This window comes from Tachypleus tridentatus, unplaced genomic scaffold (genome assembly GCF_004210375.1).
Source record: "Tachypleus tridentatus isolate NWPU-2018 unplaced genomic scaffold, ASM421037v1 Hic_cluster_1, whole genome shotgun sequence".
NCBI classification, from domain to species: Eukaryota; Metazoa; Arthropoda; class Merostomata; order Xiphosura; family Limulidae; genus Tachypleus; species Tachypleus tridentatus.
Window position 1 is genome coordinate 28,722,321 of NW_027467777.1, and position 24,995 is coordinate 28,747,315.

Below are 24,995 nucleotides of genomic sequence, written 5' to 3' on the forward strand. Positions count from 1 at the left end.
GGAAACAGGTAGATAGGTATTAAATGCAGAACTGTTCAGATATGTTACTATGAAAACAGACATAGATAAGTATTGTTAGGTATTAGATGCAGAACTGTTCATATATGTTACTATGAAAACAGAAGTGGATAAGTATTGTTAGGTATTAGATGCACAACTGTTCAGATACGTTACTACAAAAGTAGTTGTTGTCAGGTATTAGACAATGCTTGGGTCAAATATTTTTTAGTATGTTACATTGCTTATAAACGTGTTAGTATGGATCCAGATATTTGAATCATACCCTAAATACTGTTGGACTTTTTGTATTCTTTTATGTAGTTTCAGTTTTTTTGGTATATATTGAAGTGTGATCTGGACATTAATGTATTTATATATAATCAATTTTCATGTGTAAAACATCATTAGAACCCTCTATAGGGTTAAATGTTTTATGTGTTTAGGTGAACATCTGTTTATTGTTGTACTACTTGTATTTCTTATGAACAGCTGTCTTCTCTCTCAGTCTAGTAGAAACTGCCTAACACACTTTATTAAATGACGTATGTTGTTGTTTTGTGTATCGATGTTTTGTTTCTTGTATAAACACATAGAGAGATGGGGCAGTTTTAAATAAAAAACTATTTTACTCACCACTGATTGTATTACATAGAGCCAATAACACTAAGGTTCAAATAGTGACTACTGTACACACACAAAAATGATTTACCGAAACTTAGTCTTTTTAAGTTATCCAACTGTTTAGGAGTAGACTAAGTGAAAAGTCGTTGTCAAGAACATAGTGAGAAATGATATATTTGCCCTCCCCTGGACCCCTGTATTACAATGTCATAGTTCAACTATAAAACACAATGACTTTTCAGTTCCAGCTCAGATTATTCAACATCCCGTGGATCAAGATGTCCCTGTGGGTTCTGAAGTAGTTCTGTCTTGCCAAGCCACTGGTCATCCCAAGCCGGACATCACCTGGTTATATAATAATTCACCACTAACCAATTCTGCTAGGTATCACGTTTCAACTCATGGAACACTCACCATCAGCAATGTTCAGAAACCTGATGTTGGCACTTATCAATGTGTGGCATCCAATTACTTGGGAAGGGTGTCAGCAGAAGCAGAGTTAACTGTCCAGGGTGAGACTCGTTTAACATAGGAGTTGTCTAACATATCATGCCGAATAAACTATTTAACATAAAACATGTTTAATGTGTTATTTTGGTTAAAACATTTAACACAAGACTTCACAATGTTCTAGGACCTGAAAGTTCCCATATTCTCATACACTATAAACTGTGGTTTAACATCTATGTTAAGAATATTACATAATGCTGTTTCATTTTTCTAATAGCGCCACCTATTTTTCTGGAGAAACCTAGGAATCAAATGGTAACAGAAGGTCAAACTATTGAAATGAAATGTGAAGTAGATGGTTTCCCTCTACCACAAATAACCTGGGATAAAGATGGTAGGTTTTTTATTGTATAGGATAAAGATGGTAGGTTTTTTATTGTATAGGATAAAGATGGTAGGTTTTTTATTGTATAGGATAAAGATGTTGGTTTTTTATTGTATAGGATAAAGATGGTAGGTTTTTTATTGTATAGGATAAAGATGGTAGGTTTTTTATTGTATAGGATAAAGATGGTAGGTTTTTATTGTACAGGATAAAGATGGTAGGTTTTTTATTGTATAGGATAAAGATGGTAGGTTTTTTATTGTATAGGATAAAGATGGTAGGTTTTTTATTGTATAGGATAAAGATGGTAGGTTTTTTATTGTATAGGATAAAGATGGTAGGTTTTTATTGTATAGGATAAAGATGGTAGGTGTTTTATTGTATAGGATAAAGATGGTAGGTTTTTTATTGTATAGGATAAAGATGGTAGGTTTTTTATTGTATAGGATAAAGATGATGATTTTCATATTGGATTTTTCAAAATAAAAATATTAGTTCTTACTTTATGAGATGCAGAAAATTGATAAACAAATTGAGTGTTTTTATATAACAATATATGACATGAGTTTAAGTCGACATTGATATGATGAAATGTCCAGGAAGAATCTTCTGTGCTAGCTTAATATCAGTTTTGGTTTTTTAACAGGAAGTCCTCTGACAGTTCATTCAGGGAGGGTTGAAATCCTCAATGATAAAAAGCTGGTGAGAATTAACAATGTGAAGAAACAGGATGAAGGGGTGTACAGTTGTAAGGCCAGTAACAGTGGAGGCAGTCGAGTGTCTAACGCAGATCTGTTCGTCCGAGAGAAAGGTAAGAAGTCCTGTTAGGATAGTAGGAGAGAAAGGTAAGAATAAACAATGTGAAGGAACAGGATGAAGGGGTGTACAGTTGTAAGGCCAGTAACAGTGCAGGCAGTCGAGTGTCTAACGCAGATCTGTTCGTCCGAGAGAAAGGTAAGAAGTCCTGTTAGGATAGTAGGAGAGAAAGGTAAGAATAAACAATGTGAAGGAACAGAATGAAGGGGTGTACAGTTGTAAGGGCTGTAACAGTGGAGGCAGTCAAGTGTCTAACGCAGATCTGTTCGTCCGAGAGAAACGTAAGAATTAACAATGTGAAGAAACAGGATGAAGGGGTGTACAGTTGTAAGGCCAGTAACAGTGGAGGCAGCTGAGTTTCTAACGCAGATCTGTCCGTCTGAGAGAAAGGTAAAAATTCCTGTCAGGATAGTAGGAGAGAAAGGTAAGAATTCCTGTCAGGATAGCTTGAGAGAAAGGTGAGACGTCCTGTCAGGATAGTAGGAGAGAAAGGTAAGAATTCCTATCAGGATAGCTTGAGAGAAAGGTGAGATGTCCTGTTAGGATAGTAGGAGAGAAAGGTAAGAATAAACAATGTGAAGGAACAGGATGAAGGGGTGTACAGTTCTAAGGTCTGTAACAGTGGAGGCAGTCGAGTGTCTAACGCAGATCTGTTCGTCAGAGAGAAACGTAAGAATTAACAATGTGAAGAAACAGGATGAAGGGGTGTACAGTTGTAAGGCCAGTAACAGTGGAGGCAGCTGAGTGTCTAACGCAGATCTGTTCATCTGAGAGAAAGGTAAAAATTCCTGTCAGGATAGCTTGAGAGAAAGGTGAGACGTCCTGTCAGGATAGTAGGAGAGAAAGGTAAGAATTCCTGTCAGGATAGTCATAGATCTTGACAGTTTATGTAAGTGTGATGTGGATATTTAATTAAACAGTATCATAACTTAGAACCTCTTACATACTTTTCCACCTTCTGTGAATTTGTTAAACTACAAAATCAGATAATGTTTCTATTTCTAGTACTTTTTCATTTGCATTTTTTGTTTTGTTTAATTACAAGAATAAATAAGTTTTAGCAGTGATCGAAACTGGGTCGAGCTACAGTTGTTTATTAACGACGTAACCAGGTGATACTCCTAACTTTTGAACATTTTATTTCCTCACATAGCACCACCTGTTTTCTCAAGAACACCACAAAACACTGAAGCCACATTAGGATCTAATATTGAACTACCCTGTCAGGCACGAGGTGACCCAGAACCTCGCATCACTTGGCGTAAAAACAGAATTCCTCTGAACATCGACAGCGACCATTATCGGCTGAGCTCTCGGGGCGACCTCTACATGTTTAATATAGTCCAAGAAGATGCAGGTTCTTATGAATGTATTGCAGAAAATGAAGTTGGGCATGCATCTGTGTCTATTCGTCTCTCGATTAGAGGTGAGATGGTTTGTGAAGGTTATTTTGATTAACAGTTTACTACAATTAGATTTTTGTCTGGTAACATTTCTTGTGCTTCGTGTATGTATCAGTTTAACGAATTAGGTAACTGTTTAATATCATGTTTAAATAACTGTTTAGTTATATTTATTGTTTATCTCTTATGAGCAATTCCTTTTTTTCCCATTGTTCTAAGTCTCAGCCATTTTGAAATCTGTAGATAATAGCAACATTTTGTTTTTTATTATCTGGTGAACTTTCGTGGAAATTTGGGATTTATCACCACGAAGAAAAGATTTGGAAACTTTAATGGTCTCCTGTTGAAAGTCAAGGTGATGATGTTTCGGCTGTTATACTGAAGTGACTTAGAGAAGACCTCATTATATGAGCCGAAACGTTGTCTTTTTACCCAAATGATGACGTCACTATGTCCATCCTGCCCGAAGTTCCAGTCAAACAACATGAAGAATTAATATTTCTTACCAAGTTTCTCAGTCGTTTTATCTAAACATAGAGTTCAGAGAGATGACAAAGTGTTATGACTTTTTTCAGCCGCTCCCTACTCGACATATCCTGGGGACAGATACGTAGTTCCCGCTGTTGAAGACGCCAGGAGGACTGTGGAAGAAGCAGTAAATCATACTCTACATTATCTGTTTAGTCGGGACCGAAACCGTATTACCAAACCATTTACTACAGGTTTTCCGTTTTCCATCTCCAGAAGCACGAGATCTTGCCAAAGCTGCCGAGATTTATGAGAAGGCTTTACTTAATGTTAGGGGACGAGTGGAAGCTGGTATGAAGTTAAACTTGACAGGTAAATACAGAGTGGATCCTTGAATCTTAAGATTAGTTTTACTTAATGATTAGTAAATCCTCAGTATCTGAGACAGATTAAACTGCATTAATAGTGAATACTCAGTACCTGATACTGGTTAAACTTCACTAATAGTGAATCCTCAGTACCTGAGACAGATTAAACTGCATTAATAGTGGATCCTCAGTACCTGATACTGGTTAAACTTCACTAAATGTGAATACTCAGTACCTGAGACTGGTTAACCTTCACTAATAGTGAATACTCAGTACCTGAGACTGGTTAAACTTCACTAATAGTGAATCCTCAGTACCTGAGACTGGTTAAACTTCACTAATAGTGAATCCTCAGTACCTGAGACTGGTTAAACTTCACTAATAGTGAATACTCAGTATCTGAGACTGGTTAAACTTCACTAATAGTGAATACTCAGTACCTGAGACTGGTTAACCTTCACTAATAGTGAATACTCAGTACCTGAGACTGGTTAAACTTCACTAATAGTGAATCCTCAGTACCTGAGACTGGTTAAACTTCATTAATAGTGAATCCTCAGTACCTGAGACTGGTTAAACTTCATTAATAGTGAATCCTCAGTACCTGAGACTGGTTAAACTTCACTAATAGTGGATCCTCAGTATCTGAGACTGGTTAAACTTCGCTATTAATGAATCCTCAGTACCTGAGACTGGTTAAACTTCACAAATAGTGAATACTCAGTACCTGATACTGATTAACCTTCACTAATAGTGAATCCTCAGTACCTAAGACTGGTTAAACTTCACTAATAGTGAATCCTCAGTACCTGAGACTGGTTAAACTTCACTAATAGTGAATACTCAGTACCTGAAACTGGTTAACCTTCACTAATAGCGAATACTCAGTACCTGAGACTGGTGAAAGTTAATGGTTGCTTTTTATTATTCTAACTTCTAGAGTTGGAACATTAATGGTTGGTTTTCAGTGCAACAACTTTGAGATGTTGAAATGTTAATAGTTAATAGTTAAATGTTAATAGTCTCTTGTCAAGAAAATTGCTGTTTTATTTATTTCCAATTAATTTAATACCTTGTATTTAATACCTGGTATATAATACCTAGTATTTAATACCTCGTATTTAATACCTAGTATATAATGCCTAGTATTTAATACCTCGTGTTTAATATCTAGTATTTAATGCCTCGTATATAATACCTAGTATTTAATACCTCATATTTAATCCCTAGTATATAATACCTAGTATATAATACCTCGTATTTAATACCTAGTATTTCTCTTGTGATGTCAATACTTTCAACAATAATTCCTAGTTGACACGTGACCACGATTAAAGATCTGTCAAATGAGGGTGACATGAAGAACAGATCTAGTAAACATTACCAATAATTTTAGTTTGGCACTTGTTTGAACTGTGACTCATTTCACATCTGATAATTATTGTCGCTTCTAATTTACTGTGCAGAGTTACTATATATGAGGGAATGTATTAAAAATCAAATAATGTATTGTGTGTGTGTTTTTGTTATAGCAAAGCCACATTAAGCTATCTGCTGGAAATTGAACATCTGTATTATTTTTGTACGTAAATTACCATTTAGAACATTTCAGTTTTAATAAAATTAGAACATCTGACCCTGTAACACTTACCTTTTGGCATCAGGTCTTTGATACAGCCAAATTTCAAACTTCAACCTTCTATTATGACATTTTATCTGCAGCTAAACTTAGAATACTTAGTTCTTGCCATCAACTTGTTAGAACTGTTAAGCCTAAAAACTTATTTTTCACTATCAAATCTTTGAAACGACTAAATCAAGAACACTTACTTTTTGCTGTGAAGTCTTTGGATCAGATAAATGTGGAATGTTTATATTTTGCTCTTGGATCCTTAGAACCATTAAGTCAAGAACACTTTTTATTATCAGCTCTGTGAGAGTCAGTATTTAAAAATATTGGTCTAAAACTGTGAAAGTACAGTACCTTCATTTTTTTTGCAGAATTTCGTTACTCAGAAATCTTGTCCTCTCACCAGATAGAGCTGTTAACTAATCTTTCTGGGTGCCAAGTGCACAGACCGTCTTCTTCTTGCTCGAATATGTGCTTCCACAAGAAGTTTCGAACAGTAGACGGAAGTTGTAACAACTTACGTCACCCTACTTGGGGTGCTTCGTTAACTCCATTCTTACGTCTCCTGCCAGCCGTTTATGAAAATGGATTTAACACTCCAGTCGGTAAATAATTAAATTTGTACCACAATGTTTTTAAAAGATTTGTATTTTCAAAGAACAAACCAAAAATGTTTAAAGTGAATACTTCCTGTTAAGTAACATTATTAATAGTGGGTTTAACGTGGTTTTAGACATTTTACCTGTACATCATAGTAGAGGCTGAGTGTCAGTTTATTGGCTTTTATTTTTCTAATTATTTCATAAAGTTCAAATATTTAGAGCAAGTGTATTATTTGATGGAGAACCAATGAGAAAGTGACAACAGGAAAGTAAGACAAGAACAGTAACATAAATTTGTTTACCTTTTTAATATATTTTCTTCATCGAAATAACAGACTGTGAATTTCAATGAAGAAAATATGATATACCTTTGTGCTAAAATAAAAACACCATCTTTTGATCTGTTATAGTTCCATCTTCTTATTGTTCTGATATAGTTCCATCTTCTTATTGTTCTGATATAGTTTTATCTTTTTATAGTTCTGATATAGTTTCATCTTCTTATCATTCTGATATAGTTTCGTCTTTTTACTGTTCTGATGTAGCTTCATCTTCCTATTCTTCTGATGTAGTTCCATCTTCTTATTGTTCTGATATATTTTTATCTTTTTTATAGTTCTGATATAGTTTCATTTTCTTATCATTCTGGTATAGTTTCATCTTATCATTCTGATATAGTTTCATCTTTTTTATAGTTCTGGTATAGTTTCATCTTTTTATCGTTCTGATAGAGTTTCATCTTTTTTATCATTCTGGTATAGTTTCATCTCTTTATTGTTCTGATATAGTTTCATCTTTTTTATCGTTCTGATATGGTTTCATCTTTTTTATCGTTCTGATATAGCTTCATCTTTTTTATCGTTCTGATATAGTCTCATCTTTTTATCGTTCTGATATAGCTTCATCTTTTTTATCATTCTGATATGGTTTCATCTTTTTTATCGTTCTGATATAGCTTCATCTTTTTTATCATTCTGATATGGTTTCATCTTTTTTATCGTTCTGATATAGGTTCATCTTTTTTATCGTTCTGATATTGTCTCATCTTCTTATCATTCTGATATAGTTTCATCTCTTTATCGTTCTGATATATTTTTATCTTTTTTATAGTTCTGATATAGTTTCATTTTCTTATCATTCTGGTGTAGTTTCATCTTATCAATCTGATATAGTTTCATCTTTTTTATAGTTCTGGTATAGTTTCATCTTTTTATCGTTCTGATAGAGTTTCATCTTTTTTATCATTCTGGTATAGTCTCATCTTTTTATCGTTCTGATATAGCTTCATCTTTTTTATCATTCTGATATGGTTTCATCTTTTTTATCGTTCTGATATAGCTTCATCTTTTTTATCATTCTGATATGGTTTCATCTTTTTTATCGTTCTGATATAGGTTCATCTTTTTTATCGTTCTGATATTGTCTCATCTTCTTATCATTCTGATATAGTTTCATTGCATCCTTCTGATATAGTTTCATCTCTTTATCGTTCTGATATAGTTTTATCTTTTTTATAGTTCTGATATAGTTTCATTTTCTTATCATTCTGGTATAGTTTCATCTTCTTATCATTCTGATATAGTTTCATCTTCTTTTCATTCTGATATAGTTTCATCTTTTTTATAGTTCTGATATAGTTTCATTTTTTTATCGTTCTGATATTGTCTCATCTTCTTATCATTCTGATATAGTTTCATCTTTTTATCGTTCTGATAGAGTTTCATTTTCTTATCATTCAAATAAAATCACCATCCTTTGATCTGATATAGTTCCATTTTCTTGTCTTTCTCAACAAACTTTAAGTTGCAAGTAAACTTTAACAATGATTAATTTTAAAAGTTTTAGGAATCTAGACAGAGTTATGTGAAAAACAAACGAATATTTTTATTTTCTTTCAATTGAAGGTCATGCTACAGGGGCCATTGTAACCAGAAGTACAATTCAACACTAATGTCCATGCTGATCATTTTTACTGATAGGTTCTGCTTGTGTTCAGGATTAATACCATCCCAACAGCATCATGGTGTCCCAAAAGCAGGTTACAGAATGATGTTCACATTGGTCATCTCTAAAGATAGGTTATGTTTTTTCAGGATGGACCCGGTCTCAACAGTATTATGGTTTCCCAAAGCCTAGCTCTCGACTGGTGTCCACTCAGATTATTTCCACTGATGTCGTGTCACCCGATACTGAAGTTTCTCACATGCTGATGCAATGGGGTCAGTTTTTTGACCACGATATTGATTTTTCCTTACCTGCTATCAGTCACGAGAGCTTTGTGGATGGTACCGACTGCAGCCGAACATGTGATTACTCACCACCATGTTTTCCTGTAGAAATTCCACCATCCGACAAACGGATCAGAGGACACAACTGTATGGAGTTTGTCCGATCCAGCGCCATCTGTGGCTCAGGTGTAACTTCTGTGTTTCTTAATGAAGTTATGCCTCGAGAACAGGCCAATCAACTAACATCTTTCATCGATGCTTCAAATGTCTATGGGAGTTCAGAGAGGCTTTCTCAACACTTAAGGAATACCACAGACAATCTTGGTCTACTGCGACATGGTCCCTTGATGCAGTCTGGAAAACCACTGCTGCCATTTAACGATGGACAACCAATAGACTGCCAGCGTGACCCAACTGCTAGTAACATTGGTTGTTTTTTAGCTGGTGATGTTAGAGCTAATGAACAGCTTGGACTCTTATCGATGCATACGTTGTGGATGAGAGAACATAATCGCATAGCAGGTAAGAGTTATCTAACATACCATATCCAAGAACAGGTAAGGGTTATCTAACATACCATATCCAATAGCAGGTTAGTTATTTAGCATACCATATCCAATAGCAGGTAAGTTATCTAACATACCATATCCAATAGCAGGTAAGGGTTATCTAACATACCATATCCAATAGCAGGTAAGTTATCTAACATACCACATCCAATAGCAGGTTAGGGTTATCTAACATACCATATCCAATAACAGGTAAGTTATCTAACATACCATATCCAATAGCAGGTAAGGGTTATCTAACATACCATATCCAATAGCAGGTAAGTTATCTAACATACCATATCCAATAGCAGGTAAGTTACTTAACATTCCATATCCAATAGCAGGTAAGGGTTATCTAACATACCATATCCAATAACAGGTAAGTTATCTAACATACCATATCCAATAACAGGTAAGTTATCTAACATACCATATCCAATAGCAGGTTAGTTATTTAGCATACCATATCCAATAGCAGGTTAGGGTTATCTAATATACCATATCCAATAGCAGGTTAGTTATCTAACATACCATATCTAATAACAGGTTAGGGTTATCTAACATACCACATCCAATAGCAGGTAAGGGTTATCTAACATACCATATCCAATAGCAGGTAAGTTATCTAACATACCATATCCAATAGCAGGTAAGGGTTATCTAACATACCATATCCAATAGCAGGTAAGTTATCTAACATACCACATCCAATAGCAGGTTAGGGTTATCTAACATACCATATCCAATAACAGGTAAGTTATCTAACATACCATATCCAATAGCAGGTAAGGGTTATCTAACATACCATATCCAATAGCAGGTAAGTTATCTAACATACCATATCCAATAGCAGGTAAGGGTTATCTAACATACCATATCCAATAACAGGTAAGTTATCTAACATACCATATCCAATAACAGGTAAGTTATCTAACATACCATATCCAATAGCAGGTAAGGGTTATCTAACATACCATATCCAATAGCAGGTAAGTTATCTAACATACCATATCCAATAGCAGGTAAGTTACTTAACATTCCATATCCAATAGCAGGTAAGGGTTATCTAACATACCATATCCAATAACAGGTTAGGGTTATCTAACATACCATATCCAATAGCAGGTTAGTTATCTAGCATATCATATCCAATAGCAGGTTAGGGTTATCTAACATACTATATCCAATGGCAGGTTAGGGTTATCTAACATACCATATCCAATAACAGGTAAGTTATCTAACGTACCATATCTAATAACAGGTAAGTTATCTAACATAACATATCCAATGACAGGTAAGTTATCTAACATACCATATCCAGTAACAGGTTAGGGTTATCTAACATACCATATCCAATAGCAGGTTAGTTCTTTAGCATACCATATCCACTACCAGGTTAATGTTATCTAAGATACCATATCCAATAGCAGGCAAGGGCTATCTAACATACCATATCTAATAGCAGGTTAGTTCTTTAGCATACCATATCCAATACCAGGTTAGGGTTATCTAAGATACCATATCCAATAGCAGGTAAGGGTTATCTAACATACCATATCTAATAGCAGGTTAGTTATCTAGCATATCATATCCAATAGCAGGTTAGTGTTATCTAACATACCATATCCAAAATAGCTTGATCATTTGAGGAAAAAGACATGAGGAAATGGTAGATATTGACTACAGTGAATTGTGGATATCAACTACAGTGTACTATAAATGGTAGACTGGCTACAGTGGACTATAAGCAGTAGATTTTGGCTATAGTGTACTATAAATGGTAGATACTGGCTACAGTGGACTATAACTGGTAGATTTTATTTACAATGGACTATAAAAGGTAGATACTGGCTACAGTGGACTGTAAATGGTAAATACTGGCTACATTGGCAGATAAAGATACATAGTGCTCATTACATTGCTTCACAAAGTGATATATGTATGCACCTGACCTTTTGAGGTTGTCATATTTAAGGATCAGCTAACATACAAACACGCTAATCTGTGGTGTGATGTGATTCGTTTTCTTTTTTCTCAGGGGAGCTTCATAAACTAAACCCCCACTGGGATGGAGACATGCTATACCACGAAGCTAGGAAGCTGGTAGGTGCCATGATGCAACACATTACTTACATGCATTGGCTTCCAAACATCCTGGGCCCAAAGGGCATGGAAATGTTAGGTCTTTATAGAGGTTACAACCCGATGGTCAATCCTTCCATCTCAAACGTGTTTGCTACTGCTGCATTTCGATTTGGACATAGCCTTATAAACCCTGTTCTTCTTCGATTAGATTCCACCTTTCATCCTATTCCTCAGGGAAATATCGAACTTCATCGAGCTTTCTTTGCACCTCATCGTTTAGTAGAAGAAGGAGGAATAGATCCCCTCCTTAGAGGGCTCTTCTATGCCTCAGCAAAGGTCAGACGTCCAGACCAGCTTCTTAATTCTCAGCTGACAGAACATCTCTTTGAGGTAAGAATAAACGAAACATAACCTGACATAGAAATCTAATTGTTACAGAACATGTAAGTGACAAGTTAAAAATAAACAAAATTTTGGTTTAAAACACTGTGATGTGTAGTGCCCTATCATTAAATAAGATTGTATGGCATAACTTCTGAGATAACATATTCACATAAACGAAAAAGTTTAATTTTAAAATATGTTCTTGCCTAGTGACAAAACCTCGAATAAAATTATATTTTATTGGATATTTTAAGAAGTAAAATAAATCGAGGTAAAAATACATCACAATCTCGTGACAAGACTCTGGGTTCTAAATAAAACTTTGTTTCTTTAGTACTGATCTATTAATATATGATTAAAGTTTTGAGATTATATTCTTCATCTATAGTTAGCTCACGAGGTGGCGCTTGACCTTGCTGCTATCAACATTCAAAGAGGGCGTGACCATGCAATTCCAAGTTATAATGAATGGCGTAAATTCTGTAACCTAAGTGAAGCAGAGAACTTCGATGACTTGAGAAACGAAATAAATGATCCAGAATTGAGGACAAAGCTTCAAAACCTGTATGGTCACCCAGGTCAGTAAGATTTCACACAAATACAGAACTCTTTGTAACTTTCAATAACATATTTTTTTTTATTTTGTTTGTTATGTATTTGGGCTCAGCATGACCAAGCGTGTTAAGGCGTACGACTCGTAATCTGAGGGTCGCGGGTTCGCATCCCGGTCGCGCCAAACGTGCTCGCCCTTTCAGCCGTGGGGGCGTTATAATGTGACGGTCAATCCTACTATTCGTTGGTAACAGAGTAGCCCAAGAGTTGGCGGTTGGTGGTGATGACTAGCTGCCTTCCCTCTTGTCTTACACTGCTAAATTAGGGACGGCTAGCACAGATAGCCCTCGAGTAGCTTTTGTGCGAAATTCTAAAAACAACAACAACACATTGTTATGTATTTAGTCTTTCTTATCTCTTTGGAGCCATTTTCTGTTTCTATATTCATTAAGTTTTATTTTTTACATCTGTTTTCCAGGAAACGTAGATCTTTGGGTGGGAGGTCTCAGTGAAGAAACGGTAGAAGGCGCTAGAATCGGACCTACTTTTATGTGTATCCTGGTTGACCAATTTAAAAGATTACGTGATGGAGACAGGTGAAGTATTTGAGTTTTAATGTTTATGTGACAGGATTATAACCTCATACGTATTCTTTGGCTTAGATACAGACACGCTATCTGTCGGAAGTTTCTACAGTGTTTTACGTGTAATTATTTATGTTCCTTGCAGATACTGGTATGCTAATCCTGGAGTCTTCAGTCCAGAACAATTGGTCGAGGTGAAACAAACATCATTAGCGCGTGTTATCTGTGACGACAGCGACAACATCACCCACGTAACGAGGGACGTTTTTATCGTCCCAGGTCTACAAACCCCTCAGTTTGTAGAATGCTCAGAAATACCAAAGATTGACCTGAGGATGTGGTCAGACTGTTGTCATGGTAACAGCCAAAACCATTTTTATTCACTTATATATTTCTTCTTTACAATACATGTTCATAAAAAAAGCATTAGATATATTCATTCTGGCTAATTACTGAACAACAACAAAAAACAGAGAACTCACTAGATTTTGGTACGTCATTGGTGTTTCATTAGATCGAATAATTAGGCTTAGCTTGCTTAAGTTGCATAATAACAGTGATTTAATTTAACATAATACCATACATTTGACGCTAGTATGGTAGCTTAGCTATTCTGTTTCTTAATGCAACAGATGTATTTTATACCCAACTTAATATTGTTGATTTTGTTTGACTTGGTACAACTGTTTGATTTTATTTCTATTTTCTTTAATTTGAAAGTCTACTCACAGATGTCGCACTGCTTGTATGGTGATGTAAGTGTTTTTTGTTTTTACCTGCTTCTCAGGTTGCGAGGACAGCGGAAACTTCAATTCTGTAACAACTCTGAGTCGCCGTACTAGACGATCTTTGGAATATAGTTATCCAGACGAAAAACAACCCAGTTTTAGAATGAACAAGTTGGATAATGACGTCATGCCAGTGACGACAGCAAACATGACTGATCAAGATCCCAGCATTGATTTAAAGAACATTATCCAAAAAGAAACCGATTTTGACGTCACTGAGGAAAGAATCGAAGGACTAGAAGAACTTATCCAATCCCTTGAACGTACTGTGCATAAATTATATCGTAAAGTAAGAAACTTTAGTTAGTTTGTATGTACTGTCAGTATTTAGTGCCATACACCACTGTGCATAAATTATATCGTAAAGTAAGAAACTTTAGTTAGTTCGTAGGTCGTGTCTGTATTTAGTGTCATACACCACTGTGCATAAATTATATCGTAAAGTAAGAAACTTTAGTTAGTTTGTAGGTAGTGTCAGTATTTAGTGCCATACACCACTGTGCATAAATTATATCGTAAAGTAAGAAACTTTAGTTAGTTTGTATGTACTGTCAGTATTTAGTGCCATACACCACTGTGCATAAATTATATCGTAAACTAAGAAACTTTATTTAGTTTGTATGTACTGTCAGTATTTAGTGCCACTGTGCATAAATTATATCGTAAAGTAAGAAACTTTAGTTAGTTTGTATATCGTAAAGTAAGAAACTTTAGTTAGTTTGTAGGTAGTGTCAGTATTTAGTACCATACACCACTGTGCATAAATTATATCGTAAAGTAAGAAACTTTAGTTAGTTTGTATATCGTAAAGTAAGAAACTTTAGTTAGTTTGTATGTACTGTCAGTATTTAGTGCCATACACCACTGTGCATTAATTATATCGTAAAGTAAGAAACTTTAGTTAGTTTGAAGGTAGTGTCAGTATTTGGTACCATACACCACTGTGCATAAATTATATCGTAAAGTAAGAAACTTTAGTTAGTTTGTATATCGTAAAGTAAGAAACTTTATTTAGTTTGTATATCGTAAAGTAAGAAACTTTATTTAGTTTGTATATCGTAAAGTAAGAAACTTTAGTTAGTTTGTATATCGTAAAGTAAGAAACTTTATTTAGTTTGTATATCGTAAAGTAAGAAACTTTATTTAGTTTGTATATCGTAAAGTAAGAAACTTTAGTTAGTTTGTATATCGTAAAGTAAGAAACTTTATTTAGTTTGTATATCGTAAAGTAAGAAACTTTATTTAGTTTGTATATCGTAAAGTAAGAAACTTTAGTTAGTTTGTAGGTAGTTCAGTATTTAGTGTCATACACCACTGTGCATAAATTATATCGTAAAGTAAGAAACTTTAGTTAGTTCGTAGGTCGTGTCTGTATTTAGTGTCATACACCACTGTGCATAAATTATATCGTAAAGTAAGAAACTTTAGTTAGTTCGTAGGTCGTGTCTGTATTTAGTGCTATACACCACTGTGCATAAATTATATCGTAAAGTAAGAAACTTTAGTTAGTTTGTAGGTAGTGTCTGTATTTAGTGTCATACACCACTGTGCATAAATTATATCGTCAAGTAAGAAACTTTAGTTAGTTTGTATGTAGTGTCAGTATTTAGTGTCATACACCACTGTGCATAAATTATATCGTAAAGTAAGAAACTTTAGTTAGTTCGTAGGTCGTGTCTGTATTTAGTGTCATACACCACTGTGCATAAATTATATCGTAAAGTAAGAAACTTTAGTTAGTTTGAAGGTAGTGTCAGTATTTAGTGCCATACACCACTGTGCATAAATTATATCGTAAAGTAAGAAACTTTAGTTAGTTCGTAGGTCGTGTCTGTATTTAGTGTCATACACCACTGTGCATAAATTATATCGTAAAGTAAGAAACTTTAGTTAGTTTGAAGGTAGTGTCAGTATTTAGTGTCATTCACCACTGTGCATAAATTATATCGTAAAGTAAGAAACTTTAGTTAGTTTGCAGGTCGTGTCTGTATTTAGTGCTATACACCACTGTGCATAAATTATATCGTAAAGTAAGAAACTTTAGTTAGTTTGTATATCGTAAAGTAAGAAACTTTATTTAGTTTGTATGTACTGTCAGTATTTAGTGCCATACACCACTGTGCATAAATTATATCGTAAAGTAAGAAACTTTAGTTAGTTTGAAGGTAGTGTCAGTATTTAGTGTCATACACCACTGTGCATAAATTATATCGTAAAGTAAGAAACTTTAGTTAGTTTGTAGGTAGTGTCTGTATTTAGTGTCATACACCACTGTGCATAAATTATATCGTAAAGTAAGAAACTTTAGTTAGTTTGTAGGTAGTGTCTGTATTTAGTGTCATACACCACTGTGCATAAATTATATCGTAAAGTAAGAAACTTTAGTTAGTTTGTATGTACTGTCAGTATTTAGTGTCATTCACCACTGTGCATAAATTATATCGTAAAGTAAGAAACTTTAGTTAGTTTGTAGGTAGTGTCAGTATTTAGTGTCATTCACCACTGTGCATAAATTATATCGTAAAGTAAGAAACTTTAGTTAGTTTGCTGGTCGTGTCTGTATTTAGTGCTATACACCACTGTGCATAAATTATATCGTAAAGTAAGAAACTTTAGTTAGTTCGTAGGTCGTGTCTGTATTTAGTGCTATATACCACTGTGCATAAATTATATCGTAAAGTAAGAAACTTTAGTTAGTTTGTAGGTAGTGTCTGTATTTAGTGTCATACACCACTGTGCATAAATTATATCGTAAAGTAAGAAACTTTAGTTAGTTTGTAGGTAGTGTCAGTGTTTAGTGTCATACACCATTGGTAACGAACGTTACAAGTGTCCAGATACACTGACATACATCGTTGCTCAGACGAATAATACAGTTAATAATTGGATTTTCAAAGCGACATCTCATATGTTGGTTTTGATTGTGTAGTTAACATTTGTTTGACACCATGTCGTCCATTTGATTGTGTAGTTAACATTTGTTTGACACCATGTCGTCCATTTGATTGTGTAGTTAACATTTGTTTGACACCATGTCGTCCATTTGATTGTGTAGTTAACATTTGTTTGACACCATGTCGTCCATTTGACTGTGTAGTTAACATTTGTTTGACACCATGTCGTCCATTTGACTGTGTAGTTAACATTTGTTTGACACCATGTCGCCCATTTGATTGTGTAGTTATCATTTGTTTGACACCATGTCGTCCATTTGATTGTGTAGTTAACATTTGTTTGACACCATGTTGCCCATTTGATTGTGTAGTTAACATTTGTTTGACACCATGTCGTCCATTTGATTGTGTAGTTAACATTTGTTTGACACCATGTCGTCCATTTGATTGTGTAGTTAACATTTGTTTGACACCATGTCGTCCATTTGATTGTGTAGTTAACATTTGTTTGACACCATGTCGTCCATTTGATTGTGTAGTTAACATTTGTTTGACACTATGTCGTCCATTTGATTGTGTAGTCAACATTTGTTTGACACCATGTCGCCCATTTGATTGTGTAGTTAACATTTGTTTGACACCATGTCGCCCATTTGATTGTGTAGTTAACATTTGTTTGACACCATGTCGTCCATTTGATTGTGTAGTTAACATTTGTTTGACACCATGTTGTCCATTTGTGAAGTTATATTTTACTCATCTTTATATTGTAGTCATGTCGTGTTTTTCATTTTTTAGTAACATGATGTATTATTTAAATAACAAATAATGTCTTCGGTAGGTTTCAAATCTGCAGGTTAAGCCATCCAAGAAATATAAGCGTCAGTGTATCGATGCTGTGGGCCGGAGACGTCACAATAAGGAACATTGGAAGGAAGACACGTGCTCTACCTGTGTTTGCCAAGTAAGTGCCTGCATGTTGTTAGGTGGTTGTATTTATATCTAGACAGTTTTAGAGGAAATTATCTTGATATTACCAATAAATATGTCTTTTATTTTTAAATTCAGAAATTACAAAATAATATTCTATATGTTAGTTTAGTTGGATAGTTCCCTGTATATCAGATAAACTTATCCAAATAAAGTGTAGATTTGATGTGTTACAGAGTCTATAGATTGATGTGTGTCGACGTCAAAATGATATGTTATCAGTTTCCATACATACGAAATCGTTTTCTGTGTAGAAACACCTTATATGAAGTCGCTTAATAACGTTTCTCTTGTTTAGTCTGGTCAAGTATATTGTCGAACCCAGTCTTGTCCACCGCCCACGTGCAAGAATCCTGTGATTAAACCCGATTCTTGTTGTCCAGTGTGCTAAATGTGTTATGTCACAGTTAATCGAAGAAGTCGTGCATCGAGTACACAAGCGCCATCTGAAGAACTTTATCATTAATAAAAAGTGGACGAATAATAATAATAAAAAAGAAATGAAAGAAAACTTGGTTGTATTCAAACTTTATTATTATTTTAATTTGTTTGTTTTCAAAATGTTTAAAACTACATCGTATTAACCAATAGAAGATCAAATGTTGGAGGAGATAATAAGATATCACGTGATTGAAACCCAGGATAGTTAACGTCAGTTATTGATGTGTACGCTTTTCATTTTTTTATTTGTGTTCAGTTATAAAAACCTCGACAGTACTTTGCATAACTGATTTTGTGTTTATATTTTAAACGTACTCTCAGTGTTTGTAAGAAAGCTGTACGTTTTAAACTGTAATCTCTGTTTCAAAATCTGCTTTTGTTATTCTCAGTTTATTCTGTACAAAGTTGATTGTGTAATTTCTTCAACAAACTTACAAATATTTTTGAAGATTGTTTTTCTGTTTTCACTTCTCCCGTAATTTCCACAACTCAAAAACAACAGTGTCATAATTCAAAACATTATTCAAACATTTGTGACACATTAAAGTCACCCCCTAAATAGTTGTCAATAAGATTATTTCAGTTTTTAAAACTGTGTATAATTTTACCAGCTTTTCTATGGATAATAGTAACATAGCAGAATGAAAATTAATTTGGTAATTTCACATCCTATTTTCTAGGTTTGAGTTAAACCAGGTCACTATATGAATTAAACCAAACCATACTACCAGTTAGAGAACTGTGGTTATTTGCACGTACAGAATAAGATTATAATTAGTTCTTGCTGGGAAACGTACATCATAGATTTGTCAAAAGAGATTAAAGTTTAAAATTTATAAGATAGTGATATCCATAGTGATGAGTCGTAAGGTAAAAAGGAAGGGTTACTCCACGACCTACCAGTCGCACCGGGAAGGAAATGTAACAGCTTATACTCAGAAGTATCTGGAACATAGGATCTGTTATAACTAATTTATTGGAACCTTAGATAAAACAATTCCTATGGATTTAGGTAAACAAAGCGACACAGTAGGTACAACCAAACATCATCATTCATGAAGACGAGAAACTTACTTAAGGTAAAAATGTATTTTCAAAGTGGCTGATATGGGTATTAAAACTTTTATTAAAGTAGAGAACAACATTTGAACCTTCGTATAGTTCACAAACTCTTTTTGTTAACCTGAAGATGACCTACGAAGGTCGAAACGTTGTTCTGTATTTTATTTTAATTAAAGTTTTAATACATCAGCCATCTGGAGAATACGAACGTCATCGTATTGAACGAAGTATGTGGATTTTAAGTGATTGTAGTAAAACCTGGACAACTTAAATAAACTATATAAGTTTTATCTACGTATTATTACGTCTCTACTGACGTCTGTACACTTATATTTTCATTACTTTATAACTTCTTTGGCATCAGTGGATCTCTGGAAATACAGAATTCAGAAATAGTAACTGGTTCTCTCACTAGATAACAGGGTAATCAGTTTCATCTAACAATTTACCATCTTAGTTTTGTTTAAAAAAAAAAGACACAAAACGACGTTTTTTGGCACACTGAAAGGTAAAACCTTTGTAATAGGTTACAACTGTTTAGTTTCAGACCCACAGTTACCAGACTCTAGTTCTCATGATGGTAACTGTGTTGATTTTATCTTTCATTGTACTATAAAATGTATATTTGTTTACTATAGTAACACTGAATCTGGGAATACACGATAACTCACGATCTCGTTACGATTTTTAATGCGAATAATTAATTTTCAGAGAAACTAAACATTTGTTTAATCTGAACATAAACAGATAACAATCAATAAACAAAACTTCTCGTCTTGGTGGAAGTTTGCATGATATTAAGTAGATTGATGTTTCATCCTGCTGGACGTGTTTTCTGTATAATTTCTATTTCAGAATAATATTTACTGTTATATAAAAACTTCATTTCTCCATTCCACTTATATCGTGATATCCACTTTCTCAAAATCCAGTTCTTATTCAAAATAATCCTAAAATTGACTTATTACAATCCGGTTATTACCACGAAAATATTTTTATAAAATGTATTTGATTTTCCAAACCAATTTAAAATGTCCGGCAGGGCCAGGTGGTTAGGGTCGCAGGTTTGAATCCCTGTCACACCAAACATGCTCGCCCTTTCAACTATGGGGGCATTATTATGTGTCGGTTAATCCCACTATTCATTGTAAAAGAGTGGCCCAAGAATTGGCGGTGGGCGGTGGTGACTAGCTGCCTAAACCACACCACACCTGCTAATATAGTGTTGACGAAACCTTTCTGGGGTACATTGGATGTATTTACTATGTTATGTATATTAGCAACTTGTTTGAAAACATTGTTAGCTCGTGGACTGCATCAAGTTGTTGAAATATAATTTTTAATCAATTTTATTTCTGTATCAATAACAATATAAAGATTTTTAAAATTTTACGTTATTTATTCATGTTAACACAAAATCTTATCAACTATTATCTTCTTGACTTAACCCTACCCATCATTATAGTTCTATGGATGCGAAAGTCTCAAACAACACACTTGATTTCTTCTACTAAAGTTTTGGTCAATGTACAGAAGTTAGACGTGCGAGTGGTTTTGAATTTCACGCACTGAAGAAGTTCTACGGACAGGTTTCTTCTGGTTCACGAGGTAGACAGCAATAAGTATATTTATTACCTGGGAGAAAAAGACGGCCATAAAGAAATGTCAAGAATTATATTTTACCTTTTAAACAATTTAAATAATACCATAACAGTTTATCTTCTCTTGTAGTTGATGTATGAGACACAGAGATTTCACATAAGTAAACAAGCATCAAAGTGTGAAACCACTCCAGTACATTCTAGAACCATAGAGAGAAAATATGAGTATATTAGAACTTTCACCTTATGAAGAGCACCAGTGCACTTGTACTTTGTGGATACCATTTATTATCTGAGAGGTTTCAACACATTCCTGGCACACTTTCACAAGAATAAAAAAACAGAGGCCTCACCTAAATAAGTAGTACAGTACCTATAGAAATAAGCAACACCACTTTGTTAGGGACATATCGCACTGAATACACCCTCTTGCTAGGGAAATCTCCCACACTGCTTTCCCTCGTTGCTAAGGACATTTCCCCTACTGCTTACCCCCGCTGATAGGGACATTTCCGACACTACTTACCCCGATTACTAGGAACATTTTTTCCACTGTTTATCCTCGGTTCTAGGGACATTTCATTTATTACCTGGGAGAAAAAGACGGCCATAAAGAAATGTCAAGAATTATATTTTACCTTTTAAACAATTTAAATAATACCATAACAGTTTATCTTCTCTTGTAGTTGATGTATGAGACACAGAGATTTCACATAAGTAAACAAGCATCAAAGTGTGAAACCACTCCAGTACATTCTAGAACCATAGAGAGAAAATATGAGTATATTAGAACTTTCACCTTATGAAGAGCACCAGTGCACTTGTACTTTGTGGATACCATTTATTATCTGAAAGGTTTCAACACATTCCTGGCACACTTTCACAAGAATAAAAAAACAGAGGCCTTACCTAAATAAGTAGTACAGTACCTATAGAAATAAGCAACACCACTTTGTTTTCACATGTCATTACAAACAGGGCCTTACCTGGATAAGTAGTGTGGTGCATATAGAAACAATTGAGACCACTTTGTTTTCACATGTCATTAAAAACAGGACCTTACCTGGATAAGTGGTGTGGTACCTAGAGAAACAACTGAGACCACTTTGTTTTCACATGTCATTAAAACAGAACCTTACCTGGATAAGTGGTGTGTAGTGCGATAGAAACAATTGAGACCACTTTGTTTTCACATGTCATTAAAACAGAACCTTACCTGGATGAGTAGTATGGTACCTAGAGAAACAATCGAGACCACTTTGTTTTCACATGTCATTAAAAACAGGACCTTACCTGGATAAGTGGTGTGGTGCGATAGAAACTATTGAGACCATTTTGTTTTCACATGTCATTAAAAACAGGACCTTACCTGGATAAGTGGTGTGGTACGTATAGAAACTATTGAGACCATTTTGTTTTCACATGTCATTAAAAAAAGAACCTAAAGTGTGGAACCTAGAGAAACAATCAAGACCACTTTGTTTTCACATGTCATTAAAAACAGGACCTTACCTGGATAAGTGGTGTGGTAACTATAGAAACAATGAACACCACCTTGTTTTCATATGTCATAAAAAAAGAACCTTACCTGGATAAGTCGTGTGGTACCTGGAGAAACAATCAAGACCACCTTGTTTTCACATGTCATTAAAAACAGGATCTTACCAGGATGAGTAGTATGGTACCTCGAGAAACAATCAACACCACCTTGTTTTCACATGTCATTAAAAACAGGACCTTACCCGGATAAGTAGTGTGGTACCTATAGAAACAACTGAGACCACCTTGTTTTCACATGTCATAAAAAACAGGACCTTACCTGGATAAGTAGTGTGGTACCTAGAGATGCAATCGAAACCACTTTGTTTTCACATGTCATTAAAAACATGACCTTAACTGGATAAGTAGTGTGGTACCTAGAGAAACAATCAAGACCACCTTGTTTTCACATGTCATTAAAACAGAACCTTACCAGGATGAGTAGTGTGGTACCTAGAGAAACAACTGAGACCACTTTGTTTTCACATGTCATTAAAAACAAGACCTTACCTGGATAAGTGGTGTGGTACGTATAGAAACAATTGAGACCACTTTGTTTTCACATGTCATTAAAAACAGGACCTTACCTGGATAAGTGGTGTGGTACGTATAGAAACAATTGAGACCACTTTGTTCTCACATGTCATTAAAAACAGGACCTTACCTGGATGAGTAGTGTGGTACCTAGAGAAACAATCAAGACCACCTTGTTTTCACATGTCATAAAAAACAGGACCTTACCTGGATAAGTAGTGTGGTACCTAGAGATACAATCGAAACCACTTTGTTTTCACATGTCATTAAAAACATGACCTTAACTGGATAAGTAGTGTGGTACCTAGAGAAACAATGAAGACCACCTTGTTCTCACATGCCATAAAAAAAAGAACCTTTCCTGGATAAGTAGTGTGGTACCTGGAGAAACAATCGAGACCACCTTGTTTTCACATGTCTTTAAAAACAGGACCTTACCTGGATAAGTGGTATGGTACCTAGAGAAACAACTGAGACCACTTTGTTTTCACATGTCATTAAAAACAGGACCTTACCTGGATAAGTGGTGTGGTACGTATAGAAACAATTGAGACCACTTTGTTTTCACATGTCATTAAAAACAGGACCTTACCTGGATGAGTGGTGTGGTACATATAGAAACTATTGAGACCATTTTGTTTTCACATGTCATTAAAAAAAGAACCTTACCTGGATAAGTAGTGTGGTATCTAGAGAACAATCAAGACCACTTTGTTTTCACATGTCATTAAAAACAGGACATTACCTGGATAAGTGGTGTGGTAACTATAGAAACAATGAAGACCACATTGTTTTCATATGTCATAAAAAAAGAACCTTACCTGGATAAGTAGTGTGGTACCTGGAGAAACAATCAAGACCACCTTGTTTTCACATGTCATTAAAAACAGGACCTTACCTGGATAAGTGGTGTGGTACCTAGAGATACAATCAAAACCACTTTGTTTTCACATGTCATTAAAAACATGACCTTAACTGGATAAGTGGTGTGGTACCTAGAGAAACAATCAAGACCACCTTGTTTTCACATGTCATTAAAACAGAACCTTACCAGGATGAGTAGTGTGGTACCTAGAGAAACAACTGAGACCACTTTGTTTTCACATGTCATTAAAAACAAGACCTTACCTGGATAAGTGGTGTGGTACCTAGAGAAACAACTGAGACCACTTTGTTCTCACATGTCATTAAAAACAGGACCTTACCTGGATGAGTAGTATGGTACCTAGAGAAACAATCGAGACCACTTTGTTTTCACATCTCATTAAAAACAGGACCTTACCTGGATGAGTGGTGTGGTACGTATAGAAACTATTGAGACCATTTTGTTTTCACATGTCATTAAAAAAAGAACCTTACCTGGATAAGTAGTGTGGTACCTAGAGAAACAATCAAGACCACCTTGTTTTCACATGTCATAAAAAACAGGACCTTACCTGGATAAGTAGTGTGGTACCTAGAGATACAATCGAAACCACTTTGTTTTCACATGTCATTAAAAACATGACCTTAACTGGATAAGTAGTGTGGTACCTAGAGAAACAATGAAGACCACCTTGTTTTCACATGCCATAAAAAAAAGAACCTTTCCTGGATAAGTAGTGTGGTACCTAGAGAAACAACTGAGACCACTTTATTTTCACATGTCATTAAAAACAGGACCTTACCTGGATAAGTGGTGTGGTACGTATAGAAACAATTGAGACCACTTTGTTTTCACATGTCATTAAAAACAGGACCTTACCTGGATGAGTGGTGTGGTACATATAGAAACTATTGAGACCATTTTGTTTTCACATGTCATTAAAAAAAGAACCTTACCTGGATAAGTAGTGTGGTATCTAGAGAACAATCAAGACCAGTTTGTTTTCACATGTCATTAAAAACAGGACATTACCTGGATAAGTGGTGTGGTAACTATAGAAACAATTGAGACCATTTTGTTTTCACATGTCATTAAAAACAGGAGCTTACCTGGATAAGTGGTGTGGTACATATAGAAACTATTGAGACCATTTT

General features: G+C 34.7%; 2 protein-coding genes across 4 annotated transcripts in view; one reads left to right on the forward strand and one right to left on the reverse strand.

Moving 5' to 3' along the window:
• The window catches only part of LOC143241647 (peroxidasin-like), a 92,285-nt gene extending 73,597 nt beyond the window's left edge, over window positions 1-18,688 (forward strand). The window contains 15 exon segments of the mRNA XM_076484843.1: window positions 864-1,133; window positions 1,349-1,465; window positions 2,103-2,267; window positions 3,426-3,698; window positions 4,251-4,383; window positions 4,385-4,515; window positions 6,513-6,746; window positions 8,837-9,493; window positions 11,561-11,997; window positions 12,380-12,569; window positions 13,022-13,139; window positions 13,273-13,484; window positions 13,915-14,204; window positions 17,651-17,773; window positions 18,098-18,688. Of these exon segments, the coding sequence (XP_076340958.1) occupies window positions 864-1,133; window positions 1,349-1,465; window positions 2,103-2,267; window positions 3,426-3,698; window positions 4,251-4,383; window positions 4,385-4,515; window positions 6,513-6,746; window positions 8,837-9,493; window positions 11,561-11,997; window positions 12,380-12,569; window positions 13,022-13,139; window positions 13,273-13,484; window positions 13,915-14,204; window positions 17,651-17,773; window positions 18,098-18,190 (3,443 nt within the window). The 3' untranslated portion in view covers window positions 18,191-18,688.
• A 1,947-nt stretch (window positions 18,689-20,635) lies between these two features.
• LOC143241648 (tetraspanin-18-like) overlaps window positions 20,636-24,995 on the reverse strand; it is a 62,936-nt gene continuing 58,576 nt past the window's right edge. For all 3 annotated transcript variants that reach the window (XM_076484847.1, XM_076484845.1, XM_076484846.1), the window contains one exon: window positions 20,636-20,937. In XM_076484847.1, the coding sequence (XP_076340962.1) occupies window positions 20,839-20,937 (99 nt within the window). In that variant the 3' untranslated portion in view covers window positions 20,636-20,838. The remainder of the gene's footprint in view (window positions 20,938-24,995) is intronic.